General features: G+C 52.0%; 1 protein-coding gene across 2 annotated transcripts in view; it reads right to left on the reverse strand.

Moving 5' to 3' along the window:
• The window catches only part of TSPAN18 (tetraspanin 18), a 201,999-nt gene that overhangs the window by 18,532 nt on the left and 170,479 nt on the right, over positions 1-12,988 (reverse strand). For both annotated transcript variants that reach the window (XM_037999484.2, XM_037999483.2), the window contains 2 exons: positions 4,855-4,927; positions 1,526-1,720 (listed from right to left, as the gene is read on the reverse strand). In XM_037999484.2, the coding sequence (XP_037855412.1) occupies positions 1,526-1,720; positions 4,855-4,917 (258 nt within the window). In that variant the 5' untranslated portion in view covers positions 4,918-4,927. The remainder of the gene's footprint in view (positions 1-1,525; positions 1,721-4,854; positions 4,928-12,988) is intronic.

Genomic DNA, 12,988 nt, shown 5'->3' on the forward strand with positions numbered 1-12,988 from the left:
GCTGACTTCACTTCCTTTGGATGGGGGACATCTCACCGGGACATGAATGGGGCCGTGCAGTGTGCTGTCATCTGGGGAGGAGGTATGGTGCTAGGTCTCTCCTCCCAGCGCTGCTGGTGCTGGCTTATCCACAGAATTTTGCAAGGGAGCCCTCCAGCCAACCAGCCCAGGTCTCCCTGTCCTTTAACTCTGCCCACGAAGTTCACACGAGGAGCATTCGCAAATTGACCCAGCCACATCCACACTTCTCTAAACAGGGTTGTTTTTAACTTACCCTGTAGCAGGACTGGGCTCAGCCCAGAAGTTCTCCAAGTCCAGGACTTCTTAGAGGAGAGAAGACCCACCCGCCGAGCACAGGAAAGCAGGTGGAGACCCCAAGCACCACCGCCCATGGGAATCCAGGAGACTAGAGAACTAGAGACCCACTGCCTGTCTGGTTTGGCTGTGATCTATAGCTGAGCTGGCCAGCCCATCATTTAACAAGAAGACTCGGCTGCCCTCTGGGAGGCTGCTCTCTAGGGGGTCGGGGAACTAGATGGGAGCCGCACCCTTAGGGGATGGAGCAGGGAGTACACTCAAACCAGGCCTGCCCGCTGCCCAGCTCATCCGCACAGCTCGGCTGCCTCCCCTGTGCCTGTCTGTGAGGGAAGGGACCATGGCTCCTGGTGCCTGACGCATCTTCAGCACCCAATGAACTACATGCGCGTGACAGGAGTTCAAGGGCTATTTACTTGATGACTAAGAAACCTTCAGAGGCCATATCATACCTACTTCAGAACTGGATATCTACAAGGGGAAGGCCTCACCCACTAGCCATGTTAGCGATGTTACTAAGGAATTATATATTAGAGTTTTTAATAGCAAGCAAGTGGAAAAACATCAAGGTCAATGTCAGTGTTCTCAGTTGACCACACCTTGGAGACGCTTGGTTGTTCAGACCTGGACGCAAGGATCCCTCCACCTGGGCCAGCTCACCTACTGCAGGCGTGGGCCCAGTAAAAAAGCAGACTCTGGAAGCTGGGGTCACCAAGGCAAACGGAAAAGGCTGGGACATTCCCACCCCTGGAGGTGGGCCTATGTGGCACAAACCTCATTCTGAGTTTCCTGGCATGTGGATACAGACTAGGTGTGCGTTAAGCCAAGGGCCCTGGCTTGTCTGCAGGAAAGCAACAAAGTGAAGTGGGAAAGAGGAAGGGCTGCCCCAGGGTAAAAACAGGTCCCAAAGGCATGGGAAGAGGCAGCCTGAAGCACTACAAGGGCCCTGGCCTAGCGTCTGTTTCATCCCCTCTGCCGCCAACTCCATGGGACTCTGGGCAAGTCGCTGAGCATCTCAGGGTTTCAGGACTATTGACGACCGAATGAGTGCGGTCAGACGTGCTCATCTCCACGATCCCTTCTTTGACAGCCCGCCCCCAGTTTGGGAAGCACTGGTCTGAATGGAAGCCAGGCAGGGCCTGGGAGTCTGCAGCCGATCCCCGACACCCCTCAGAGCACACATGGGTGGGGTGGGGGCTGGGGTACTCACAAATAGCAGCAGACACTTGTTCTCACGGACGGCCCCGCAGCAGCCCAGGAAGCCGAGCAGAAAGAGCAGGCCCCCCATGGCCAGGAGGATGTAGGCGCCCGTGAGGAGCAGAGGATTGGCAGCCACGATCTCCCGGAAGCCGGTGGGGTCCACCATGACCCAGATGCCGATGGCCAGCAGGCAGGCCCCGCCCAGCTGCTCGGGCCAGTGGAGGAGTTGGGAGGAGAAATAGGCAGAAAGGGAGGTTAGGCACTTCTGACCCACCATTCCCCTGAGCCGGCCCCAGGGTCGGAGGCATCAAGCACTAGGTGAGCCAGGCAGGAACTCATCTGCAGCAAGAGCCAGTGAGTCTCAGCCGCATCTTGAATTGCTTGGAATTTTTCTAGGGGCCGTGACCTTAAGTGCAACACGCATCCTCTAAATCCAATTTCTGACCCAGGCTTTACCTGGGGCTGCTGAGAAATGTATCATATACAGGCTATTTGCCAATTTTATCTTCTCCTGAAATGTCAGACCTGTAGGATTAGGAGGTCATCTAGTCCAACCCTCTGATTCCACACAGAGCGGGCCACCAACTTGCTGAAGGTCACACAGCAAGTTCATGGCAGAGTCAGAGATGCCTTCTGGTCGCAGACCCCCTGACTCCAGCCTCAACACCCTAAACAAAGGTCCATGAACATGCTCTGAGTGAGCCCTGTGCTGTGTTTGCACCACCCATGCTAGGGGCTGGGAAAACACAAACCAAGTCATGGTCATTGTGCCCCACAGGACTCTCAGTGAGGTTTCAACCTGAGAGTGGGCTCCCCTCTCTCAAATCCATGGCTCAAAAGCCTTCTTATTTATGTCTCCATCAACCTGGGCTCTCCGTGCCTTATTTATCTTTGGAAAGAGGTATCATAGTCTAGAGAGAGAGCTGTGCCACTTATTAGCTGTGTGACCTTAGGCAAGTGTCATAACCTATCTGAGCCTTTTAGCTTCCTTGTGGTCAAAAGAAGACTCAAACACCCACAACCTAAGGCAGCACTAAGGAAGAAAGGATAGAAGGCGTTTAGCAGATTTCAATAAATATCTGTTCCATTTTTCTTTACTTTTTTTGTTTTGAGACAGAGTCTTGCTCTGTGACCTAGGCTGGAGTGCAGTGGCCGGATCACAGCTCACTGCAGCCTTGACCTCCTGGGCCGGAGTCATCCTCCCACCTCAGCCTCCCAAGTCACTGGGACTACAGGTACGTGCCACCAGGCCTGGTTAATTTTTGTATTTTTCTGTAAAGATTGAGTTTTGCCATGTTGCCCAGGCTGGTCTCGAACCCCTGGGCTCAAGTGATCCTCCTGCCTCAGCCTCCCAAACTGTTGGGATTACAGGAGTGAGCCACTGTGCCCAGCCTATTCCATTTTTCTTGGGCACAGATATGTTTTAGAAGCAGACCTGTTGTGGGAAGAACCAAAGTTAGGTACCATGGGATTTGCAGGCTGTAAAGTATTTGAAATCCCTTTGTGTGGTGGGAGGACCGGAGGCCCAAGAGGCCTGTGTGAGGGTTGACAGCTGGGTGACAGGAAAACTGCTGGGCTTTGGCTTGGCTGAGCAGGACTGCAAGCTGAAGAGAGCTGATGGCTTTGGGCAAGGGGCGTTTGTAGGTACCCATAGGGCAGCAGTCCAGTGGAGACGCCTGAAGGACTCAGCAGGGGAAAGAGAAGGAAAGACCTAACAGGCATGGCCAGCGACAGGGTTTCCATTTTCACCATCTGCTGTGCAGTGTCTCTCTCCCTTTTTTTTTTTTTTTTTCTGAAACAGAGTCTCACTCTGTCACCTAGGCTGGAGTGCTGTGGCATGATCTCGGCTCACCACAAACTCCGCCTCCCGTGTACAAACGATTCTCCTGCTTCGGCCTCCCAAGTAGCTGGGATTACAGGTACCCGCCACCACGCATGGCTAATTTTTGTATTTTTAGTAGAGATGGGGTTTCACCATGTTGGCCACGCTGGTCTCGAACTCCTGACCTCAGGTGGTCCACTCGCCTCTGCCTCCCAAAGTGCTGGGATTACAGACGTGAGCCACTGTGCCCAGCCTGTGTGTCTCTCTCGTTGGTCTCCCACACGACCTCCAGGAAAATCTGTGTCTCCCTATTGCTGCCGGAGATTTGGGGATTCAGCAACTGTATGCTAAACACTTCAAGGAGGGCCTAGCTCCATTTCAGGTGGGAACGCTGGGGCTGGAGGAAGGATGAGCTGGCCCAGGGTCACCCGGCCTGGAAGGTGGTGACCTTGGGTCTAGAATTCAAGTCTGCAAGGCTTGAGGCTTTTTAGGATGATGAGGTAGGGAAGAGAAACTAAGGGAGTTGCTGAAATGTATATATTTTTTAAAAGACACAAAGAGATAGAGATAGAGAGGGAAAGATAGACGCTGAGAGAGAGACAGATGGTCAGCCCTGGCCAGAGAGGGGACCCCTCTTTCAAGAGCCTGCCCTGAAGGACATGAGTGGAGGTTTATTCACCCAGGTCTTAGTTGTACTAAGATCAAAGGCTGAGAGGGCTGGACCAGGAAAGCCTGTGGGGGTCCAAGAAGCCAGGGCCACAGCTCTACTCCTGGGAGGGGCCGTGAGTCTGAGCAGAGCCTTCGGTCGGCCACCAGCAGGTGGGTGGGTCACCTGAATGTCCGGGCCTCTGTCCCTTCATATACAGAATTCGTAGGTTGGATGGAAATGGAGCTAAGCTATTGAGGACTGACCACATCCAGGGTACTTTGTAAACTAAGCTTGCTTAATTTTCAAAAAGCCTGTTGAGGAAGGTCATTAAGAGATGAAGATACTGAGGTTCAGAGAGGTGAAATGTGTCTCAAATCACAAGCTGCTAAGTAAGATGCAGCAGTGGAATTTGAATGCAGGTCTTCCAGTCCCAGAGAGGTTTCTGATTATATCTGGTGGCTACATGGACTCGGCCCCTCCAGCTCTGAAGTCCATCAACTGCTCGGGGAGATAAGGTTGGGTGGGGCTCCCTCTTGTTGCCCCCTGATCACTCCCATCCCTTCCTTTCCCACTCCCCACGAGGGGTCAGATCCCAAGACAGTGGCCGGACCAAGGTCCCCTCCACCTTTTTGAGAGGGGCTGACCCACCCCAGGGCCTGTGTAAAATGTTTCTCCTAAGAAGGTGGGCTCTTCAGAGTGGGGTGGGCACTGCTGGGGGCCCCCTTCCATGAAAGCCTGGCTGGCAGGTACCCTGCCTCTAGCACCGGTCCCTGTGCTCACCCCAGGGACTCAGCCCAGTGTGACTATTTCAAAGCAGCAGCCAGTTCTGCCCACCCAGCAGAGGCCTGGGAAGACCCAGGATACTTACAAATATGAAGAAATTGAAAACAAACATCAGGTACTTCATGCAGCTCAAACAATCGCCTTCCATGGTGCTCCACCTAAAAACACAAGGCCACCTCAGTCCTCCCGATGGGGGACCCCACCCAGGAAGAACCCCAGCCCCTCCCCAGGGGGTCCCCGAAGCCAGTCCCACCCGTGCAAAGGCTGGAAGAAGATGGAGGCCGATCATAGAGATGAGAATGCTGGAGCCAGACTGCCGGGTTTCAGCCCTGGCTCCAGCTTTCATTTGCTGTGTGACCTTGGGCAAATTACTCCACCTCTCTGGATCTTACTCTCTCCAACTTTAAAGCGGAGATTAAGAACAGAACCTTCCTCCTAGCAGTGTTGTGAAGATGAACTGAAATCCCACAGTAACATGCTTAGCACATCATCGGGCATGTGGTAAGTGCCCAGCAGTCCTGCTTCACGCTGTTGCTCTACTGCAGGTGTGAGCTGGCCATTTCATAGATGAGAAAACCAAGGCCCAGAGCCTGGAGGGACTTGCCAAGGTCCCATAGCCAGGACCGGAAGCCAGGCCTGACAAACTTCCCACCATCCCACATAACCTCCACCCACAGAATAGACTAGGGCGGTTGCTTGGTGCCAGAGACAGGGTGCTACAGGGAAAGGGAGAGCAGCCTACCTGGGGGTCTAAAACCTGCTTCTGGGGCCAAAGCCTTCCTGAGCCTTGGCTACCTCTACTCTGAGACCTCCAGCATCCCACCTCCCCGGGAGCCTTTCCTGTCTTCACCTAAAAGTATACCCGTGGCAGCAAAGTCACTGAACACAATTCCACTCAGCCAACATTGATTGAGCATCGCTGCTTGCCAGGCACAGCCAGGGCTGCACTGAGATGCAAACGTCCCTCATCCCCCAGGGGAAGCTGACAGCATCTGCTCCCATGAGTCAGACTTCAAGGTGCACAAGACATGTTTACATTCCATATTCGTTATTTTCACATTTTCTTCATAACGGCTCTGAGGAGAGACTCAGGGCAGGGATTAGAGATCCATGCGACAGGTGGGGAAACCGAGACTCAGAATGAAAACGACGTGTCCAATGTCCCGCAGCTAGTAAGGGGCAGGGCCAGCACTCAAGCCAGTCCTGAGCTGCCGGCACTGCAGGTGCTTCCAGCAGGGGGTTTGTACCTCCATGACAGGACTCGGTGCAAAGGGTTCTGGGAGTGTGTGTCGGGGTGTGGATGGATGTCGGGGAGATGGTGTCTGATTACTTTCTACAGCTCCCGCTTCCTCCCACAGGACATGGCTGGACTCCATCTTCTTCCTCCACAAAATAAGGTTGCTAAGTCTGACTCAAAGGGTTTCTGGGAAGCTTATTATTAATCTTAATAATAGTAAAATGTGTATCAAAACATCACATTGGACTCCATAAACATATACAATTATTATTTGTCAATTTAAAATGAATTTGGGAAAACAGTAATAACTGTAGCCACTGTTTGGGGATCCCACACTGTGCCTAGCGCTTTGCACATATTATCTCGTTTAATCCTTGCAACCACCAAGGAGGTATGTACTCTGATGATCACACATCCTTCCATCAGCCCAGCCCTCAGAAGGGTTAAGGGATTTGTCCAAAGCCACACAGCTTGTAGGAAGCAGTGACAAGACCCATGGCACATAATGGGCCTCAGCAACTCTGTCCCCCCCCCCCACCCCAAACCACAATCCAATACTCTCCTCAGCAGCCAGACCAGCACCCTCACATCAGAAGGAACAGATGGAGCAGAGCGGTGCCTGCCTCTACTCTTACCTGCCTGGCCACTCCACCCCTCTCCTAATCGGTGATGACAGCACCACCCCAGGCTGTGTTTTGGTCTGAGCTAGAGGTGTTTGTTTGTTTGTTTTTAAGTGCATTTGAATCCATGGAGAGAGGAGCACAGACCCAGCCAGCTGGTGGGGAGTGGACACGGGAAAGGTTCCTGGTCTCAGGGGTGGTGCCTCGCATCCCTCCTCTCATTGTTTCTGCCAAGGTGCCAGGTGTCTGTCCACTAGCTGAGCTTGGCCAGGCAGACATGGCTAAAGCGCCTGGAGCCCGTGAGGAAGGTCTGACAGGCACATGGGCTTTGGATTTGGCACTGGCCCTGGGGCCGGAGGGCTTTCTTCCCGAAAGGGACACCTCCTCCTTGTTGCTCTGCTGGTCCTTAATGCAACTTGGAAAAATGCTGAGCAGGGGAAGCACAAGTGGGGCCACTCAGCATCAAACCCAGGAAGGGAAGACACTCAGAGCCCACCTGGGGCATCCTCCTTCTTATTTTACTAGGAGGGGGAAACTGAGGCACCAAGTTACCTGGTGAGGAAGGCAAGGGAAAATCATGGGGTGAACCTGACCCAGGGACTCCAGGCTCCAGGCTTTTGTCCTTCTAACAGCGCCCCAAGGGTTTCTCTTAAATTGTGTTGGGGGAAGGGGAAGTTTTCCTGAGGTCATCCACCCAAGTCTCCACTCCTACAAATAATACTATTTATTGAGCATTTACTATGTGCCGGCTCCATCCTAATACTTTACATTTACTAACTCACAACAACCCATGAGATTAGTACTCTTATTTTTATTTTCCAGAGGTGGAAACTGAGACAGATAGAGGTGAGGTGACTTGTCTGAGGTCATAGCTAGTGAGTGGTGAAGCCAAGATTGGAACCCAGGCAGCCCAGCTTGGAAGGACAAAGGACAGTGTGTGTGTGATGGCGGGGTGGGGGATTTGCCTTTACTTCAGTGAGCGTGGCCTGAATTCATGACGTGCCATCTGCCTTCGGAGGTAAAATCGGATGACACCATCCTCTCTATCACAGGGGTCTCTTAAACATCTCCAGTCTCAGCCCTGCTCCTGGCTTTCTCTCTCATCCAGACATGGCTGCAGCCTCTGGGCTGGGACTGGCCTCCCTACCTCCCCTTCAATCCAGTGCTTCCCTGCTGCCAGAAGGACCTTTCCACAAAGTACATGTCACCATAGCCTTCTCTTGCTGGAACCCAACCTCTATAGGAGGCCAAGCTGCCTCCTGCAGACCACAGGACCTCCAAGACTCCCCATGGCCACCTCTTGTTATTTCTGCCCTGACTTTCCTATCACCACCATCAAAGGAGAGTCCCCCAGAGGTATCTCCCTGAGGCTTACTTGGTGCCTCTGCTCATGCTGATCCCTTCTGTTTGGATTGCCTTTCCACCTATGCCAGTCCCACTTAATTCCTATTCATCCTTTAAGACTCGTCACAGGCATCACCTCCTCCAGGAAGCCTTCCCTGATTCCCCCCTCCTGTCCCCATCGAACCAAGTTCAGTGCCTTCCCCTAATATAATATCCCACGGCCTCTGCTGATATCCACCACTGCCCCCACCAAAATATATACCATAACATCATCAGCCAGTGTTCCTGGTGAATCCCAGAGGAGCAGAATCATGGCTGTGCCCTCCTGGGACACAGTAGAGTTGCACATGGTTTGGACTGAGTAAAACTCCTCCACATAGGGAGTGTTAATTCAGCAGGGTGTGCAGGAAGCCTGGTGCTGGGTTAAGGCATGCTTCCAGTCATTTGTATCCCCCTCACCTCCAACAGCTAGAAAGCGGAGCAACAAGGATTCAAACCCACAGCCGTGCTCTCCTGCCCTCCTTCTCCTCTATCTGTTGTACCCTCTCCTGGGTGAGGACAGCCCAGGACGGGGCCCTCCTAATGCCCCACTTGCTCACCCTTCTCTCCAGATCTTCCTGAGGCCTGAAAGCCTAGAGCTGCCTGGGATGGCAGGCACCAGCACAACCTATCCCTTCCCTTTCTCCAGGCCCTGCCCTCCCAGAGGGCAGTGGGCAGGGCTGAGATTCAGTGGGGACCCATAGGGATCGCTGTCCTGCTGTCTGGCCAGCATGTCTTCTGGTTGGTTGATGCCAGTGCATAGTGGTTGTTAAGCATCTCAACCACCATCCCTGACTGTGGGGCCTTTGGCTCTTCCTTCATCACCAAGCCCAGGCTCTCTTCCTGCAGAATGGTCCTCCAGGATACCAATTCTAGGCCAGCTTGCCAACCACATCCCTGATTTCTAGAAGGAACATCTAACCTGCATCTAATCAGCATGGTCCTAAGCATGGGCTCTGAAGTCAGACACACCTGGGTTCGAATCCCAGTCCATCACCTTTTCTACCTCTGCATCTTTGGGCAAGTGACTTAGCCTCTTGGAACCTCAGTTTCTTCACCTATAAAAATGTCCAGTGTAAAGGGCTCCCCGCTGTACCTGCACAGAGCAGGTGGACAGCTCTTACCACGTCCACACCTAACTGCCTTCATGGGTTACTCACAGGCCTGCTGTTCCCTGTTACATTAGAAACCCCGGACAATGCCTCACACCCCAGAGCCTTTCTATTCTGACCCATCTCTCTTTTCAGCTCTTGGCTGATTTCAGCTCCATGCATCTTCAGACATCTGTGCCCTTTGGAAAGGGAAAAGAGGATAGGAAAGAACATTTATTAAACACTGACTCATGACTAGTCACGTGCCAGCTCCACAGAACTGACTGCCTTTAATCTCTCCACAAGCCCCTAAAGCAGGATATACTATGCCCATTTTACAGATGAGGACACTGAGGCTCAGAGAGGTCAAGTAACGTGCCCAGTATCACACAGCTTGTATGCACGGACTGGGCTACAAAACCACCACTCACCCAACTCCAGATCCTGTGCCTCTCTACCTGATCCAGGAGCAGATGTTCAAGCAGAGAATTGGACACAAGGAGCACTGGCCTAGGAGTCTGGAGCCCAGGCTCCTGCTCTGTAATTCACTGCTGTGTGACCTTGGGCAAATCACTTTCTCTCTCTGGCCTCAGGGTCTTCATGTGTCAAATGGCAGAGCAGGAATCTGATGCCCTGACCATTTCCTCTATCAGGTCCTAACTCTGATGAACGGGCCTTTGGAGGCAGAGCAGCCACAACAGCGAAAGGCTGAGTACTCCTGTGCGGGAGGCCAGGCTCTGCCATCCCTCCCTCTGCCCACCCAGGCAGAGCTTCTCTCCAGGGTAGGATCCAGCTTCAGCTGGCTCTGGCTCTTTAGCAATTAAGGGGTGTAATAAATACGGCAGCTCATAAACGGACTACCTGTATTTATTGTGTACCACATTCATTGCAGATTACATCTCATGGCCTGGGCTTGCGGAGTGCTGGGTTCCCAGACAAATGCAATCAAAGGAGACGTGTCTCCTGGGAAGAGCCTCCCACAACCTCAAAGGTGAGTCAGGTAGGAAAACAGACAATGTGAGCCCAGGGGCCGGTGGAGAATATGGATGCCTGGGTTCCAGTTTCAGAGCAGGGTGGATGAGTAAAAAGAGTACTTTGGTGCCCAACAGGGGATTGTGTCCCAGCTCTGCCAGGCTTAGCTGGTGGGGCAAGTTACTGAGCTGCATACAACTGAATTCCTTCTCTGTAAAGTCAGGATAAAAATAATGTCTTCCTCAGCCAGGCGCGGTGGCTCACGCCTGTAATCCCAGCACTTTGGGAGGCCGAGGCAGGCAGATCACCTGAGGTCAGGAGTTTGAGACCAGCTTGGCCAACATGGTGAAACCCTGTCTCTACTAAAAATAACAAAAATTAGCTGGGGGTGGTGGCAGGCACCTGTAATCCCAGCAACTTGGGAGGCTGAGGTAGGAGAATTGCTTGAACCCAGGAGGAAGAGGTGGCAGTGAGCCGAGATCGTGCCATTGCACTCCAGCCTGGGCAACAAGAGCGAAACTCTGTCTCAAAAAAACAACAAAAAAAGCCTTCCTCATGATGCATGGAAAATACTGAGCACGGGGCTTGGCACATGGTAGCTAGTAATGGTAACCACTGGCATACACTGAGTTCTTACTATGTGCCAGGGAGCACACACAAGTTCATTGAATCCTTGTAAAACTCTGGGAAATAGGTAATGTCATTCTATTTTTCAGAGGCGGGAACTGAGGCTCGGAGAGGTGGAATCACTTGTCTAAGGTCACACAGCACAGAAGTGCCTGAGCCAGAAATTGAACCCACGTCTATCTTAATCTGGGGCCACAACTCCTAATCATCATTCTCAATGAATGCTAATTCCCTTGCCCCATTCATCCATCCTCCTCCAAAGTGCAGACCTGTCTTCACGCCACCTATGCCATTTTATCTCCCATTATTCTCCAGCAGGGACAGCCTCCCGGGCCATCACTCACTGCCAGGCTGAAGCCTAGAGACCAGGGCTCGCCTGCTCCATCCCCTATAGAGATCTGAATGTGGGGACACACCTCCATAGCCAATTGGTCAGACTATAACGACATACACATGGGACCTCCAATCTCTGCCTGGCTCTTAGCTCCGCCCATCCATGGATGACTTCTAGAAGTCAACTTCACTGCACAGTTTCCTAATTTACTTCTAAAGGGAGGGGAACCAATGGAGAATCTCTGGAGGGTGGGGTGAAAAGAAAATTGAGACTATGAGGTCCAAGAGCTTTGTTATTGCTCAAAAAAAGAGGCACTTAGGAAGGAGATGGCGGGCCTGTCTGCTGTGGGACATGATGTCCTCTCTGGGGCCAGTGGTGGGAGGCCCATCGAAGTCTCCCCATTTCCCTGGGCTGAGGGGGCCCCGGAGGGAGAGTAGCAGTGTGGGTGGGGCCTGTAGGGTCAGGTAGGACCTGGCCTATCACTTTCTTGCCTCATGACTGTGGATGAACTACATAACCTCTCCAGGCCTTTGCTCTCAGGCCTGCAAAATGGGGACAGGAATGCTGACTTCCTCTAGAAATTGTGCTAACTGAGTATGAAATGGTATCATAGAGGTACAGTCCCTCATGCAGCACTTGACACATAGTGGCTCCATCCCGGCTCTGGGCTCTGTTCCTCCCTCCTGCCCTGCCACAAGGTAGCTCCTCCCAGCTGCTGTCCTAGATACAAGCACATCAGTTTCAGCCTCAGGAGAGGGGAGGACCCTGGGGTGGAGGATTTTGAAGCAGGGAGTGTGACTGTGTTCAGTGGTGCTCAAACTGGGTTCCCTGAGACTAGCAACATCCTAAAGTTATTTTCAATATTTCAAATAACATCTCAGACATCAACCTCTCACCATGGGCTGGCTCAAAGGGCAAGTGTCTTGGGTTTTGGAGCAATTAAACCACCCCCAGGTGACGACCTTGTTTCTTGGGTTGTTCAGAATCTCTAGACACCAGGTCTGTATGACTTTGTAGAACAAAAATGAACATTCTATTTGGTGCATAAAATTCTTTAAATCCTGGGGCTCAGAGGGATGAAATGCAAGAGTCAGCATCACAGGCAAGCTTGACTTAGTGGTAATTCCACTCCCTACGTGCACCTGGAAAGCACTGGAGAGCAGTTTAGGTTCTGTGATCCCCTGTCCTTCCATGTGGTATCTGCCTCAGGATCTGCTCTCTGGATCCTGTGGTCTGAAGGCTCATGTGCCTGTCATAGCAACCCTCATCTGGCCATGGGAAGGTCCTATGCTTACAGATGGGTGTCTAATACAACATGACCCTCAGATGCAGCCAACTGTTTCGTATATAACAAAACGAGGTGTTTAAGGATGCTATGGTTTGAATGTGTGTCTCCTCTGAAAGTCATGTTGAAACTTAACACTCAATGTAATACAATGAAGAGGTGGGGCCTTTAAGAGGTGATCAGATCGCAAGGGCTCTGCCCTCATGACCAGATCAATCCACTCATGGATTAATGGGTTATCACGGGAGTGGGTTGGTTATCCCGAGAGTGGGTCTGTTATAAAAGCCACTTTGGCATGCTCAGCCCCCTCGCCATGTGATGCCCTGCACCACCTTGGAACTCTGCAGAGTCCCCCGGCAGCAAGATGAACTTCATCAGGTGCAGGTGTTTGACCTTGGACTTCCCAGCCTCCAGAACTGTAAGAAATAAATGCCTTGTCTTTATAAATTATCCAGTCTCCGGTATTCAGTTACAGCAATAGAAAACACACTAAGACAAAGGGTTTCAAGGTAACTTCAGGTAAACTTCTGACACTACTGTTTGTGTAAGTGCTGCCTTAGATCCAGCTCTTGTGTAACTTACATCACCAGCATATCAATAAAAGAAGTTCTTAATCGTCAAAGGTTGGGAAGCATGATCTAGCCCAATACCCTCATTTTGGAAATGAGAA

This window comes from Chlorocebus sabaeus, chromosome 1, assembly GCF_047675955.1.
Source record: "Chlorocebus sabaeus isolate Y175 chromosome 1, mChlSab1.0.hap1, whole genome shotgun sequence".
Taxonomy (NCBI): Eukaryota; Metazoa; Chordata; class Mammalia; order Primates; family Cercopithecidae; genus Chlorocebus; species Chlorocebus sabaeus.